Source organism: Daktulosphaira vitifoliae, unplaced genomic scaffold (assembly GCF_025091365.1).
Source record: "Daktulosphaira vitifoliae isolate Bord-2020 unplaced genomic scaffold, ASM2509136v1 Scaffold_2, whole genome shotgun sequence".
Lineage (NCBI taxonomy): Eukaryota > Metazoa > Arthropoda > Insecta > Hemiptera > Phylloxeridae > Daktulosphaira > Daktulosphaira vitifoliae.
In genome coordinates, this window is record NW_026099573.1 from 7,690,023 (window position 1) to 7,707,892 (window position 17,870).

The 17,870-nt window shown below is 28.9% G+C and overlaps 1 protein-coding gene across 3 annotated transcripts; it reads left to right on the forward strand.

The window, feature by feature from the left end:
* Positions 1-2,538: 2,538 nt before the first annotated feature.
* On the forward strand, positions 2,539-17,870 carry LOC126899102 (scoloptoxin SSD14-like). 3 transcript variants are annotated; one of them, XM_050673653.1, is made up of 12 exons: positions 2,539-2,831; positions 3,028-3,211; positions 3,642-3,862; positions 4,300-4,495; positions 6,258-6,458; positions 7,112-7,340; positions 10,503-10,693; positions 11,642-11,882; positions 12,162-12,275; positions 12,417-12,573; positions 12,635-12,672; positions 17,720-17,870. In XM_050673653.1, exons 1-10 carry the CDS (start codon positions 2,795-2,797, stop codon positions 12,567-12,569), a joined length of 1,767 nt encoding a protein of 588 aa, XP_050529610.1. In that variant the 5' UTR covers positions 2,539-2,794; the 3' UTR covers positions 12,570-12,573; positions 12,635-12,672; positions 17,720-17,870. The 3 variants fall into 3 exon arrangements, with proteins under 3 accessions (XP_050529610.1, XP_050529611.1, XP_050529609.1); XM_050673654.1 differs by having other exon boundaries at positions 3,031-3,211; positions 12,417-12,672; XM_050673652.1 differs by lacking the exon at positions 17,720-17,870 and having other exon boundaries at positions 12,417-12,676.

The window sequence follows — 17,870 nt, forward strand, 5'->3', positions numbered from 1 at the left end:
TTTCAGATGAAAGCTAACAACGAAACCCCTCCACTAAGACAGCATTTGGATGTTCCAGACTACAAATTAGGACCCGGTCGATTAAGTCCTACAATATTGAAAGCTATGGCATTGACATTGAGCAATAAAATGGAACCATTAGAAAAAATTGAAAAAGTTTGGCTTATCTTATCTTTAGAAAAAGACCTTTTACGAAAAATAATAGACATAGGACACTTTCACGGGGATATAAACCCATTGGAATTTATAGGAATAGCTGCTGCACATCTTAGTAATCGACTTCGAGATACAATGTTACTTATGTATGACGTTTTATCTGAAGAGCAAAACACAGGTGTTCCGTTAGACCGATTTTTGAGTGTTTATACATACTTGGCAAAATTAAATTGTTCTAACCTTGATGAGCAGAACGAATGTTTAGACGCGGAAGGAAATGAAGACGTTGAAATGTACGACGAAGAATTAAGAAATTCGTATATACACAGTATACCTAGTGATGAATGCTTTATATCGGAGGAATTTGAAAAGGCACAAGAAATTGATGATGAGTCCTCAGATATAAAAGATACTAACTTAGAAGTATCAAAAATAATAAACCGAATAAAAGAACAAAATAATACTGATCGAATACCTGCAGAATTTAGTAAAGCTCATATTACAAACGATATGTGTGAAACTTTGGATAATTTACATTCAATAGAAAAAAAGCACATGGAGGTGTCTCAGTACGACCTTTTATCATTTCCAAGTGCATCGACAATAATTCCCGCCCCATCAATAGACTCAATCGAAAATAATACCATACACAGTTCACTATCTATTGAATCTGGAATGGAGCGTGGTGATTATGAAACAACTGACAATGAAGACCCTTTTTTTTTGCCCCACGATGATAATAATGAGGCTACTGAAGAGAATGTCCAAATATCTACAGACGATGACTTAAAAATACCAATACAAAAAGAAATAATAGTAATGATGGCTTTGATAAATGATAATCCAGTTGAAGATTCTACAATGACAGCCGATGATAATGAATCTACTGAGTCAGAGTTTTCATTATTGTCTCGTACAGATTTAGGCGATGGTTGTGGAACATTAGGGGACAAAAACATGGAAGAAAGAATGATAGAAGACGTACCAATAGAGTTAGGTACCGATAGTACTGGCAGCGAGACAAGTAGCATATCAGATGAAATGAAATATTCAAGTAGAGATGAGCAGAGCGATTCATCAACAAGAGTTTCAGTAACATCTCCAAGAACTATTACTGAAAAAACCGGGTATAAGGTAAATGAACAGGAATTTCTTACAACTAGAAGTGGATCACTCATTGATCAAGCAATAGGAGAAGAACAATTTATCGTCGACGAGTACCAAATAATTGAAAATGATGAGACCGAAGATATCGAAATGGATTATGGAAAAATATCTATAAGCTCAGTTTCAACGAAAGAGTCGTTAAAACAACCCAAAAAAACGACTACAGGAACAGAAAAATTTGATGTAATTGAAACTAAATTACATGTCATCCCAGGCATTGGACCAAAAATTCCTGACAGTAACATTGAAGCAATCGTAGATTGGCTAACAGCTTGTGCTAAAAAACAAAACAATTATGTGAAAATTGAAAACTTAATACATTTTTTATGTCCTCCGTTAGATTTAAAACCTAATGACATAGATTGTGAGTTATTATACGTATAATAAATTGTATCTTCAGTACTACTTCATATTAATACAGCCTGAATACTTAGTTTCGTTTTGTGATGACATATGAAGAAATTTTACGTCCTAGTTAAAGCAAAAAAATCTTGACTCCCATTTCTTTAGTAATATAAATGGACGAAGCACTGAAAAAAATAATTTACAAAATATTACAAATAATAAAAATATTTTCTTTTTTATAATTTTTATATGAAATTTTTATGGAATTTCGTCACTGATTCCAAATCCTAGCTATTACCGATAACTAAAAATACCATCGAGTTGTCCAAAATATAGACATATACTAAATAAACAACGGTCAACTATTTATTATTTTGTTGTAAAGTATTATGAGTCTGAATTCAGTACTCAAACCTGCACAATACGAGCGGTTACCCAAAACAAATAACTCTAGTCAACTACTTATAAGTAACCACTATTTCAAAGCATTCCCATAAAATTAAAAGAAGATTTAATTAATTTTATTTTATGTTTTCTGTAGTTATAGCACCCGATAAAAATTACTGTTAATATTATAATAAATGTTTTTTAATAAAATCAATAAATATATTAATAAATAATAAATATAATTATGATGATCTAATATACAAATTAGACAAATTAGATTTTAGTCATAAATAAGTTGAGGTAAAAATAAAAGTAAAATATTTATTTACCAATAATAAATATCAAAATTTCAAAATTCTACCAATTTATAAATTTCCATATTTTGTATTTTAATATAAAATTATACACATTTATATTTTAAATACCTATGAGCGATTATAGTAATTACTTTATGTAGTCGCAGTTTAAAAACCGTTCTGTCTTCAAGAGTAATTAGCCTCTTAAAGCCGTATACAAATGGTAAAAATGAAATGGTTTAATAAAAATTAACAAAAAATATGCACAGTAACAGTATTGAAAAATAAACAAAAATAATTGCGTTCCATATATTATGTTTAAATAATGTAAGTCTGAAAACATAAAACTGCTAATCGTTGCTTAAAAATAAGTAACAGTAATATCAAAAGTCATAGTAGTGTAACACACGCATGAACGTAAAAAGTCTTATGATTAAATATAAATGCCACACGACGAAGAAGACGAAGGATACTTCTCTGGTCAGTAATAATATGTTTTGCAATCTAGAGTAACTTGAACTTGATCCATTTAATTTTATACTCAATATTACATTGTTATTGTCTTTAAATATCATGCATATTAACGCCATATTTTTTATGCTGTTAATACTTATAATATTAAAGAATTTTTATTTAAAAAAAATGCATTTGACATCATGAATATTTTATTTTTTAGTAGGTATGGCAGTACTTGCCGTGTTTGTGTCTTTACTAATCGTCTATTCTCATCACGCTAAAACACCAAGTGAACCGGGATTATTAGACGTTCAATACGCATTGCCGCCATCAAATATGAAAATGGGAGTCTATTCGAAAGCGGCCGTTGTATCCAATGGAGAACCATGCGCCAACATCGGGCGGTAATAAATTACACATAATAATATGACCGATAGGGTCCTTTAAGTCTATTCATTAGTGAAGACCAAACATATTTTCCTGATAATGAATGTATTTTAACATTATCCTAATTTTATTTAAATTTTCAACACACATGTACAAATTTTTTTACGTGCCAAGTCTTTTTATTATATAAATTATATTTATGTTCAATAACACAATTTTATAGAGGTCATATTTTTTTAAAATTTATATTGGTAGTTTAATTTTAAGTCCATCCTAAAATATATAGTGATACAAATTAAATACCCAAAAGATCATGACAGTTGTGTCAAATTTGAAATATCAATGGAATAGTCCAATAAGGAAAATAATCTAATACTATAAAAATAATATATAATAAAAATGTTAATATTATTAGAAATATCTAAATACAAATTGATTTATGTACAGCAATATACTTAAGAAAGGAGGTAATGCCATAGACGCTATCATAGCAACATTGATTTGTGATGGTGTTTTTTGTCCGGAATACATGGGTTTGGGTGGAGGAATTCTTATGACTATTTATAACAGAACTACAAAAATGGCCACAGAGATAAATGCGCGAGAAATTGCTCCAGCAGCTGCAAATAAAACAATGTATACCAACGAACCTATGAAAGCTCAACGAGGTACATTTATTATATACATAATAAAAACATAACTAAAAAAATAGTAAAACTAAGAGTATAATTAACGATTAGTGTGAGCGTAATTAAGTACAAAATATAAATACTATCTACGCATCGTATAAACAAGATATTGGTGCGAAGGCAATGATATCGTCAAACCACAACTTTGGCGATCACTAATTACAATTCTCGCAAAATACACAAGTAGACTGAAACCAAAGACAAAATATTTCCTTGTTCTTAAAAATTAATTCAGCTATCAAAACTTAACCTGTTAACACAATACTATTAATAACGTACAATTACTATAAACAAAGCAATCTACTAACGACGATTTATAATTAATATAACAACAAACGGTTTTAATTAATTTTGTGCAATGAACTAGCTGATAGTCTGTCGGCGAATACTCCACGATTTAACATTAATTTATTCAGGTGGAATGGCAATAGCCGTGCCAGGTGAACTAAAAGGATACTGGATCGCTTATAACAAATATGGTGGTGGAGTACCTTGGAAAGAATTGTTTGAACCAACAATTAAACATTGCAAACAAGGAATAGTCGTTAGTGAACGATTGGCAAATAACCTGGTGCGTTTCGAAGATTTAATACTAAATACTACTACGATTAAGTGAGCATTAATGCAAATCAAATTTTTTTATGTAACTTATAACTTTTTATCTGAAATAAATAGGTGTCCACCAAATTTTGGCATCTTTAATCTAGCAAATATTTTGCATTATTATTATTCTTTGATTGATTTTATAGTTTGAGTACAATTTTAAATATGACACTGCCGCCGGAGTTTAAAAGCCGGTCATCGCAAATTTACCGGAAATCATGTGAACGAAATTAGAACCTGCGTCACACTCACGAAAAGGTGTCATAGAGACAAACCTTACCACTAGACAAAAGTACACTTGAGAATCAGATCCTGATACACTTACATATAGGTTAATAACGTAATGTGCGGCTAAGGTAAACATGGTACCGTGTCAAATATTTAAGATACATATGTATAAAAGAAATATGATATTGACAAGGATGTGAGACATAGGATTAATAGCGAATAAATCATGTGGAGAAGAGCGTCTGGTATTTTATGCGATAAAAGAATCTCAAAGGGATTAAAAGGTCTTTTCTTTAAGACTGTATTGAGACCAACTATGTTGTATAGGTCAGAGTAAGACATCGTCTCAAATGGAAGTTTAGAAAAAGGGTGGCCATTCCTAGTAGTTGGGATTAAGGTAAGGTAAAAGAAGAAGATATAATAAAACACGTTACTTATATTTTATCTCTGTGAAAACTACTTAATATACAAGCAATGAAGTTACATAACTTTTACGATAAGAAAATCCAATACAATATGGACGAGGCATAGTTAGAAAAAGTATAGATGACATCTGACAATGATTAAAATCAAAATCGTAAAAAATACTTCAACGCAAATCTGTAAATGACGTGTAATTTCTAGAAGGAATTGTTAGATTTTTTTAAAAGCATATTCATATTTTTTTAATTATACTCCAATTACAAGTCTTATGATTTATAAGTACAAAACATGAACAAATACTCATTATAGTAATTAATTTTAGTATGGAATTGATATTCAATAATTTAGTATTAAATTTTATGTAGAATTTTTAAGAATTTTTAAGAATTATAAAGTAATTGTATATTTTGTTACCTCTATAGCAAGCATATAGTATTATCTCACAAGAAAATTTGATGGGCAGATAACAAATTATTAAGTTACAAGAATTTTAATACAGTGAGTGAGTATATAATGCGGACGTAGTATGCATAATAATATACTACAGTACTCTGTGTATAAAAATACTTATAACTCAATAAGTACTTATTCTAAAGTTATTATCGACTCATCAAATTTTTGTCTAAGGAACGAGTAAAAAAATTGCTATTTTGAAGTTAAAAAAAATTATTTTTTTTATTATTAGATACAAATGATAAAAATATGCTTCTTATGTAGTCAAAAACTGTAAAAATTATTTAAAAAAATAATACCACATAACATTTGAAGAATCAAAAATGGTTAAAGATGTCAAAAACTGGTAGGATATTCTGTGTCATCATCTCATTAGCCTCTATCCCAACTATTTGGGATCGGCTCTATCTAACAATACTTTGACAAGATTTTTACAGTGACTAATTACCTGACGCGACTTCATTATGGCTATGGGAATTAGTAAGGGGGTAAGGCATGTGTCACTGTTTAATTCCCCATATGATTATCCATCCTGGAACTAACATCCAACAGCGCTAATATGATAATTAAATGATACACTATGCTCCCTGGATATTGTTAATAATAATATTCCGTTGTTTGAAAAATGTTAATCGAATATAAATAAAGTTCAGATAAATTATCACAGGAATCATTTTGTTGACCATAAAACGGGCCGCATTAAAAAAGCCGGTGATATTTATAAGCTACCAAAACTAGCAAGGTCATTGCGTATCATAGCCAAGAATGGAGCAGATGCCTTATACAACGGCAAATTAACCGCTAAATTATTGAAAGATATCAAAAACTGTGGTGGTATAATTACTGCGGAGGATATGGCTAATTACAAGTAAATACAAAAATTAATATTTATATATAAATACAGAGTGATTGGTTTATCATAAACCACACGATTACTCTCAAAATAAATATAATATGAATAAAAAAAATCTTTGTTTTTTTTAGTTACTTATATTTCTTGACTTATAAGCTAATAATTACTTTTTAAAATTATCTCTCATAACTTAAAGAAGTGTCAACTTTATTTTTTTAAATAGCATCGTACTAGATTAATAATAGCTAGATTATTAAATAAGAAATAATCTAATTAAAAAAATGACTGGTTAAATGTACTATGCTATTTAACAAAGTAAAGCTGTCATCCATTTAACTTATAAGTGATCTTAAAAAGTAATTATTAGCTGATAAATCAAGAATTATATGTAACTGTAACAATCATATGTTAATGAAATCAAAACTTGTTTTTCCAATATTGTATTATAATTTACGAGTAATAGAGTAATAGTTTATAATAAACCAATCACTCTGTAAGTTTATATATACTACCATAATGATAACAGAAAGGAACTTTAGAAAATATAAAACAAATTTTATTATCAAATGGTTCGGCAATGATATTTTTGACAGATACAATAATTGTATCTGCCAATAATTATTAAAAGATACTATATTATTAGATTATTATACTTCTACAATCTACAGGGTGAAAATCAACGAAGCATTTAACGTGGATTTAAAGAACGGCTATAGGCTGCACGCTGGAATACCACCAAGTTCTGGTGTAATACTAGCCTATATTTTACGCTTGCTTGATGGAAAATTGCCAGGACCAAACGCTGGTTTAGATGCCCATCGATTAGTAGAGGCTTATAAATTTGCATATGGCGAACGTACTCGTATAGGTGACCATAACTTTGTCAAAGTCAATCAGGTAAATTGAAAATAAAAGTATTTGAACTGTAATGTTAGCGATTTACTAGCAGTACCTTTACTTATGCATCTTCCACCTAAATCTTTTTCTCCTGGCGTAGTTAAAAATTGTATATGTTCTTTTCTAATTGGAATACCCTAGTCTACGAATTAATTACAGCCGAGATTGCTCGACAACTTCCTAAAAAACAATAATGTTGCTGACTTATACTATTAATGCAGTATTTCGTTTGTCATTCTCTTCACTTCAATGAAAATTCTTCTTCATAATCCGCATACACAAAGATAATAAACCTTCTGACCTTCCGTCTTCATATAGGCCTATAAGTCTTTTAGCTTTTTTCTCAAAATTCTGTCAAAAACTTATCTTAAAGCGAATAGATTTAATCATTAAAGAAAAAACATTATCCCTGATAATCAATTTAGTTACCGAGAAGAATACTCCATAATTCATCAAGTACAATGTTTAGTTGATCTAATTTCCTAAAGTTTGTAACACAAACTGTATTGCTCCTCTGTAATGCTTGATATCTCACGAATTCTCAATAGAGTATGGTATCCAGATATTCTTCTTAAACTCCATAACATTATTCTTAATCCTTAATGTAAAACAAACTGCTATCTTCAGATAAAAAAAATTCCACAACTGACTCCAAAATCATTCAAATCCTCTCATTAAAACGTTATCTTTCTAAACAATTCCTTATAATCCTCCATATAGCCTATAAAGATCACCGAGTAGGGATCTAATTAAATTATAAATGTATTTATATAATAAGAACTCTTTAATTCACTAAATTTGTAGTATCACATTTTAATACATGTAGTAAATAATAAATATACTTGATAAAAACATATCACCAAATCAGTGTTCCCCATGGATAAGATAAATAAAAAAATAATACCCTTACACAAGATTCAACCACCCTCTTACGCATTCCATAAAACACCCACGTAAAAGATTGACAAATCAAATATAAAAAAAAATATTTCAAGAATTGTACCAAAGATCGCTAAACCAGTTTCTCGGGCAATAAAAAAATCATTTTTCCCCAAAAAACATCCTCGTTTTCCAGTGACGACAAGGCTTTGACGTGCTCTCCAGTGCTCACTTTCGCTTTCAACTACAACTGCGATTATGTGCCTCTCTAGAGTTCTCCATCAACATACATAAATGGAATCTGCGTGATTATATACTTCGCTCTGGGTTACAATTCTATTTTAATTCTACATCGTTGTTTACATATTATTCCTCTTATTTCCAATCAAATACCTTTGGTGATAAAAATATTCCAGCTCATAAAAATATTTGTAGTTGTTTTATTTATTTCTTATATATATACACACTTCAAAAAATACATGATTAGATTGCATTGTGTTCTATTACTTAATGAAGCGCCACAACCTAACTGGACAGAGTACTAGCACAATAATATCATAGTCAAGATTCCAACTAATTATAAATGCTCTTTAAAGTGTCTCTCTACTTGTCGACTGGCTAGTCTGATCTCAGCCAACGGAATGTAGGACACTAACATAAGTTATTGTGTATAAATCTATAATAAAGTCGTATCTAACCTTGGTCGTCCTTCAGGTAATTGAAAAGAAGTAGGCCATATATCATAAAGGTCTTTGCATAAAAATAACAATATTGTTTGATATCTCATGTTGGCATAGCCAGCTAAGATGTACAAATTATATTGGAGTCGAAATATTATACTAATTACCTAAGTAATTAGAAAGTGTCATTCCACTTATTGACTAGCCAGTCTGAACTCAACCACAGTGCGAGCAAACGAAGTGTAAGATACTAGTATAATCTATTGTGCAAAGAACTTAAATTGTGCTCACATCTACCCTAGATCACTCTATGGATGACTAAAAAGACGATGGCCACTTGGAAATAGTTAATTACACAGGATAGTTATGTTGTTTAGAATTTCTTTATTGGTTTTATAAATTATTAAATTATATATACATTAGTGTAAAACACTACACTCAAGGTCAAAGAGTATACCACATAAATATACAAAAAGGTCTTACATAAAATACTAAACGTATAATAAATTTAAGTTCCACCTTGAATAGATTTAATATAGAGTTGTACTAGAGAAATAGTTACACGCGAGTTAATAATAACTTAAGTCGTATAATTTCAAATGCGTATATCAACGCATATACATACGTATCGACAATAGTGACATCAACTACATGATTCATCTCAACAGAATATCTGTCTTATCTGGATAATTAGAGGTAAGTGAAAACATTTATTTATGTAACAAATCTATAAGAAACCCTTCACCGAAGGATTTTTAGTAATAAACAATTAAAGTGAGATAGGTTGTCGGAATTAAACTGACTGAAATAACAGTGTAAAGGAATACAATACTCACGACTCATATAAATTCGTGTATACATTTTTGTGCGGGAGCTAAATAGTAACCTTTCGTTGATTTTTCACCTTTACCCATATATGTCAAACATGCTTCTATAGGCATACATACCCCGAGTCCCTTTCTATTTCATTTTACTATTGTCCGTGCCCAGTACATCTAGACACTCATACTTTCCATTACTACCCATCCTACTTTACCCTACTTTATACTACCTCCTACTCTATACCCCATCTTCTATTCTTTTTGTTTATTACAAATTACTAAAGTCAATAGCAATATCGTCACTGGGCAATCATTGGGCATGTACGTTAAAATTAAAAAAAATTAATGTCTTTAAACACAGTAATTATATATTCGCTTACTACTCATTTAATTAAATAGAGCTGACGATGCATTTTTTCTTAACAACCATTGTTTACATCCATGATTATTTAGACCATGTTTATATTATAACCATTTAGACCATGTTTATATTATAACCATTTAGACCAACACAAAGTTTAATCATTGATAACACGTTATAAAAAAATGTTACCACTAAATGAAAAAAGTATATGGAATCAGTAGAGCATTGTCTACAACATAATATATTATACTACATATAAATGGCGATATGTTTTGCCTGGTTTTTTGAGAACCTTATTAAGAGATTAAAAGTATAACGATTAATAGACCATCATTATGAAAAATAATTATAATAAAATCTAACGCTAAAAACAATTTATATATATTAAAAGTTCTTTACGTATAATTTTTACCTTTAGATTTTTAAAAAAATCAAGTCTGACCAGTACATAGAAAACATTAAAAGTAAAATTAATGATTACTCCACATCACTGAACCCTAAGTATTATGGAGCTGAATACGACATACCAATTGACCATGGCACAGCAAATGTAGTCGTATTAGACGCTATGGGTAACGCAGTTGTTGCTACTAGCACAATAAACACAATGTAAATTTAACCATTATTATTACTGCTAATTTCATAATAGTATTTTTCATTATTATGTAGAGTAATTCTTTTATTATGAATTACATGTTTAATTGAAAAATTAAAATAATATTTTTATTTTTTATTTTTTCAATTTATCAATAATGAAGTATTTTTTTTTTGTCTATCTCTTATGACAACTTTATTTTTTCAAAGAACAGTATAAAAATTTAGCTAACTATTTAGTAAATAATAATCTAATTGAAAAAATGACTGGTCAATAACGAACTTTTAGACCAGTATTTCGGAAGTTATTAACATTTAAATAGATAGAGGTTGTATTGTGCTTTCAATATTCTTTAAATTAAATTTTTAACATCTTTGCAAATTCGATGTCTAAATTTGACAATTTATAGTATTTTAAAAAGGAATAACTTTCACAGAAGATTCTTGGAAGTAAGAAAAATATTTAAAAATGCAATTGTTATATTTAAAGAATTACAATATAAACAATATGAACGTCCAATAAAACTATGTAACCTGTAAAATACGTTGTCACAGAATCAATTTTATTTTTTATTTGAAATGTAGTTAAAATTAATTAATATTGTTTTCAAAATAGCATCAAATCGGGTATATTTTCGGATTTTTGTATTGGGTCAATTCAGCTCCATAAAAGTATAAATGCGTTAGACCTAGACTTATTTATAATATTTGTAGGTCAGATTAGGTCGAAATTTTTCGTTCCGCGCAGGATTTTAAAAAGAGCTACTGTAGCCTCTGAAATATAGTTAGTATTTCTAAGACATAATTTTCTTTAAAATTAATTTTGGCAAAAAATAAAATAGTTAGACTTAAATAAATAGCATTAGCACTACCCATTAATTTTAATCAAAATGAAAAACCTCTTGAGATTTAAAAAAATCCAATTTTTATCAGACTGTACCTTTATTAAAAAAATTGATTTAGATTCGGTTCCGGTGTTATGTCAAAGAGTACCGGTATAATAATGAACAACGAGATGGATGACTTTTCAATACCGGGAATTCGAAATTCCTTTGGGATTCCTTCATCTCCTGCTAACTATATTCAGCCGGGTAAAAGACCAATGTCTTCAATGTGTCCGTCAATAATTACCGATAATAAAGGAGACGTAATACTTGCCCTTGGAGCAGCTGGAGGATCAAAAATTACACTCGCTACAGCCTATGTGAGTAAAATTTATTATTAAATCGGTAGCACACCAAAAATGTAATCCCACTTACAAATTATTGTAACATTCTTCTTTTTCCTCGCCTTTAATCTAACTACATGAGGTCGGTCACCTTTCTCCTAAACTTCCGCTTGACATGATTTCTCACATCATCTACGCATACATAAGCCGTCCTCCAAAATTATTGTACCCTATAATAAAAAAAAATTAGATTACAAGAATATTATTGTGAGTAAAATCAAAGTGAATTAACTTTATATATTTTTATTTTTTAAGGTTATTGCTTTAACGATGTGGTACAATAAAACGCTTAAAGAAGCTATAGATGAGCCGAGAATTTATCATCAACTGATACCCATGAGAATTGATTATGAATATGGTCTTCTTAAGGTAGATATCCAAAATATATTCTGCTTACAGCTTAACATAACCACCATTATTATTTTTTCTATCACTATCGCCTTTTATAATTGTTTATCAAGTAAAACATGTATAAATAACATTTAACTGCATTACTTTTGATTTTTCTAGAATGTGGTGAATAAATTGAAAGAAATCGGTCACCCAGTGAACCGATTGACATTTAGAGGAGGTTCAGCTGTAACAGCTATTCACAAAAATAGAGAATGTCATATAACAGCAATGGCTGACTTTAGAAGACCCGGAAATACGTCCGGATACTAGTTAGGTACAAACATTTTTTACAAACAAATATTTTTAAACATTTCTATATTTTACACGTTTCAAAGGCAGTTCCTGAATAACAAAATTTACTAAATGAAGTAAAGTATGAACTGAAATACTCTTTTATAATTAATTAACTATAATAATAAACTAAAAATATAAATATTAATCATTAGAGATCTATTACTCTCTAATAATAAATATTGTTTTCTTAACTTTCGCAACACAACTTTAAGATTATGTTACAAATTAAATATTTTTATATACATTTATACATTAATCTAAATTATAAATATAGAAAAATATATATTATTTTTCACATACATGAAATAAAAATAGGTGATAAAATTAATTATCATATTATAACTATGAAATAAACAACATAATTTAAACATTGAAAATTATGTACATATAAACGAGTATTCTGCCGTGCTAAGCAAAAACAGGATAACTCCAAAATTAAAAAAAAATTTTTTTTGTTTCTATAGGTAAATTTAGTGGTTTTACGCCGATTTTTGATGTAAAAATAGCATATTTCCTATTAAAACCCATCTAAAATTGAAATATAAAATAAGAAAATATACGGTAAGTTCAATATATTTGATGTTTTGTCAGCGAAAACACGGTAAATCCAAATACTAAACAAAAACTTGGTATATCACATAAAAAATAATGGAGTTATCGTCTTTTGACTTATGTTCATACATTGGGAAAAAAGGGTATCTTGATTTACTGTTAAAAATGTTTTTTTGCGTTCCTGAAAAATCATGTTGACTGGAGTTATCCTTTTTTTGCTTATCACGGCAGTATTGCAGTTAGTTTAATTGCAATATAGTGATGTTAAATAATAGTCAGAAGTCGATTTTGAGTTTTTTTGAAATTACATCAACTACATCTAACCAATAAATTGAATATATTATGTTGAACATCTATACAGTTCAAAATAAGATATATAAAACATTATGATAAAAATATCTAGTCTCTTCGTTTAATACCTTACAGGTTTAGATAAATTTGAATCCAATCTTATCTATAAAAAGTATTCCTAAATCAATAAAGATGCTAGTCACATTAACATTATAAACTTGTATTATTTAAATCTCATAAATATAATTGAAATAAACCCTAAACTAATATTAGGTGAAAATCTGCGTTCAATTATGTATGATTACAACCACACTTAAGATTAAATAACTATTCACTTTTTCGTGTTCTAATATAGTCGAGCTTGGGACACGCATAGTAGAATATAACCTAATAACTGATAAATTCAGCATCAACAATGCTTAGATATAATTGTGCTTAATGAAAGGTTATTGATACTCTTTTAGATAGAGAATATTTTTTCGGTAGAACAAAGTTTGAGTTCCCTTAATACAACTGTACTATTTCATAACAAATTAGGCTAAGAGCTTCGGTAAAGATTGAAAATTATTAAATCAATATTTAATTAAAAAACATTAGCGGCAATGAATATTTTTGACAAAAAGATGTAACGCTCACGGAGTGCTAAAAAACTTTTTTCAAGAATAATTTTCCCAAAATAATGTCACCAAGCATTTTCATTAAAATGAAAATTTTTGAAAAACGAACATCGTTAAGTAATTTTTCCAGCATTGTCAAATTTTTAAGTGTTTTATTATATAATAATATTCTAACTGAATTCCTTGATTTTCCTCCAAAAGTATTTCGAAATACTCGTAATTAGGAATTCCATGCAGATGAAGATGCAAGATAAAGCAACTGTTAATATTTTCGTTTATTATTCAACATTACTTCATACATTTTTATTATAATTAAAATAATTATTTACCATAATATCGCCCCTTTTTACAATTTATTAATTTCATAACTATATTTAATAAAATTTCATTTTAATGAAATTAAAAATAAGATATCCGTATATTATTATTCTATAAAAGCCAATTTATGTCTCAAAATAGAATAACGAAGACATGTTTTTAACAATAAAATACTATTAAAAAATTAATCTATATAATAAGATATAAAATAAAATTGTTTATAATTTTATAAATTTAAAACTATTTATTCCCATTAAAAAAAAATAATATTAATTTAATATTTTTAATAATATAAGTTTATTATTATAATATTATAGTTTTTTTTAAACAAAATAGTTTTGCCCTTTACAAATTTAAAAAATGTTCAATATTTTATAAGAAAGTAAATATGTGAATAATCAATAAATATATTTTAATTAAAAATGAATTGAAAAAGTTCTACTTTCTATAGGTATTTTTAAGTTTTGAAACACCCCTGTATAAAGGGAAATGATCTGATTAAAAAAAAAGTATGTCCAATGAAATAATATTTATCATAAAAAAATTGTGTTGATCCATACACTTTTCAATAAGTTATAGCATTATTAAGTTAAAAATGTAAAATATAAAATCGAGAATTTTCACACAAAAATAGCATTTTCACCGTGAAACAAATAAAGTCCGAATTTTTTTTTTTTTTTTCATAATAAAGCATATTACATTAACTTTAATTTAAGATATATATAAAAGTATCAGGCTTTCTGGAACACTTTCAAAAGTTAAGTTGAAAAGGTTAGTTTTTTGTGAAAAAGTTGTCATTTTAAATCCCCCCTTGTGGGCAGGTAAAGGGTCAGATTTATAAAAAAAAATATCCCAAATGGTAGGTAAATACATCATGCATCTACAAAAAAAAATTATATTAATTTGGTTATTTTTAAAAAAGTTATGGCAGATTTAAGTAAAAAAAATTGAAAAAATTTCGAAAATTAGCGATTTTTAAATTTGTATTTTTTTTTTTTGAGGTTTATGTCTTCGATTTGTGATCTTTTGACATATCTTTGAAAAAAATCGGTTTGGTGAGAGCTGAGTAATAGTGGTAACAGACACAAAAAAAAACACATCATAGTAAAACTAACATCTTCTCAGCTTTGCATCGGAGCTAACATATAAAAATTACTAAATTTACAATTTTAAGTATAATATTAATTTTTATGAGATTACAAAAATTACATTATTAAGAATTTATTAATAAAGAAACTTCTTCTTCTTATTCCTCGTCTTAATCTCAACTATTTGGGGTCGGCCAGCCTTATTCTATACTCCCACTTTAAAGATCTCTCACATCATCTAATAAAAAAACAACAACAAAAATATTAAACAAGCTAACTTGTAAATAAATAGCTAAAAGATAACGTATTACCAGCAGATTAAATTAAATTAATGGGAGAACATGCAAAATATTTTTTAGATGATAGTGGAATGTAGACGAGGTCTCTATGTTGTGTTAAATAAGGGTTAGTTTATTAGACTAGAAGGAAGGGATCTTCAATATCATTTTTTTATAACTTTTCCAGAAACAAGGCATTAAAATAATATTTTCATCATTTAAAGTTTTTAAATTTAATATTTGAAGAATATTCTCATATTGTATAAAAAGTGTTGATAATAAGGTACTCTTGAGTGATCAAAATGTGAAAAAAAGGTGGAAAGAGTATTTTGAAAAATTATTGAATGAGGATTACCCAAAAGAGACATTAGAGGATATCTCGTGGAATGAAGGACTGGTAGATTTAATTAGTGAGAAAGAGGTATGGGAGGCTGTTTGATGCCAATGAAAAAGAATAAAGCAGTAGGACCAGATGAAGTGCTAGTAGAAGTATGGAAAATATTAGGCGGTGATGGCATAAGATGGTTGAAGGAACTTTTAAATAAAATTTTATTAAAAGGGAAAATACCAAATGAATGGAGAAATAGTATTGTGGTGCCGATATTTAAAGGTAAAGGAGACATACAGAAGTGTAGAAATTATAGAGGCATAAAGCTTATGAGTCACAGTATGAAAATTTGGGAAAAGGTAATAGATAAGAAAATAAGAAATAAGACATCGGTATCTAAAAACCAATTTGGATTTATGCCCGGTAAGTCAACAATGGAGCTAGTATTTTGTGTGAGGCAACTAATAGAAAAATGTAGGGAAAAGAAGAAAAAGCTGTGTGTGGTATTTATAGATTTAGAGAAAGCGTATAACAGAGTATCAAGAAAGGTTTTAAAGTGGGCATTAATGAGAAAAGTAGTCCCGAAGGTACATTAATATAATAGAAGATATGTATGATGGCACTTGTACCAGGGTAAAAAGCGTAGGAGGAATATCAGAAGGTATTCGGATAAGAGTAGGAGTGCACCAAGGTTCTGCTTTAAGCTCTCACTTTTTTTCTATTATGATGGATGAAATTACTAGAGAAATACAAGGAGAGGTACCGTGGTGCATGTTGTTTGCTGACGATATAGTGTTAATAGGAGAAAATAGGGAGGAAATTAATCAAAGGCTAGAGGTGTGGAGATCAGCTCTTGAAGAAAAGAGTTTAAAAATAAGTATAAATAAGACAGAGTATATAGAGTACGAGTTTGACAAAGGAGAACATGAGGTAGGTGAAATGAGGAGGACAGTGACAATAGGCGAGGCCATGATTGGAGAGGTGAAGAGTTTTAAGTATTTAGGATCAGTTATGCAAAAGAGTGGTGGTATTGACGAGATTGCAAGACACAGAATTAAGTACGTGTGGTTTAATTGGAGAGTAGCGTCTGGCGTCTTATACGATAAAAGAATTCCAATGAGGCTGAAACGTATGTTATATAAGACTGTAGTTAGACCAACCATAATGTATAGTTTAGAGTATTAGGCGTTTTAAAAGAGAGTAGTGCCTAGATGAGAATTCTTAGATGAATGTGTGGAGTGACTAGAAAAGATAGGATAAGGAAAGAGGATATAAGAGGGAGTATAGGTGAACGTCAATCGTGGATAAGATCAGAGAAAATATACTTATATGGTTTGGTCATGTTATGAGGAGAGAAGAATCGGAAGCTGTAAGAACAGTTATGGATATGAATGTTGAAGGAAGAATAGGTAGAGGAAGACCAAAAAAGAAATGGAGGGATGCTATTGAATGCGATTTGAGGACAGCTGACGTGAGGGTAAATGATGTGGGAGATCGTGTCAAGTGGAAGTTTAGGATAAGGGTGGCCGACCCCAAGTAGTTGGGATTAAGGCGAGGAAGAAGGAAAAGATTTGAAGAATATTCTCATAACGAAAATGAGTTAGTCTGGTAATATTGAAATATATAATATGTATCTAAGAACTTTATTTTGTAGAGATTCAATTTAAGTTCAATAACTCGGTTTTCCAAATAAGACTAGCAAATTCAAAATGTCGTGTAACAAAAGAAGAATAAAGGTATTTTAAAGTTGTAGCATCATTAAACTTAAAATAGTTACGGTTTATAATAACCAAAAACAGAGTGAG

Coding starts and splice junctions, on each gene's coding strand:
- LOC126899102 (XM_050673653.1), top strand. CDS start 2,795: ATGCCACACGACGAAGAAGACGAAGGATACTTCTCTG. Junction 4,496..6,257: donor CTAAATACTACTACGATTAA/GTGAGCATTAAT, acceptor AAATTATCACAG/GAATCATTTTGTTGACCATA. Junction 12,276..12,416: donor ATGAATATGGTCTTCTTAAG/GTAGATATCCAA, acceptor TGATTTTTCTAG/AATGTGGTGAATAAATTGAA.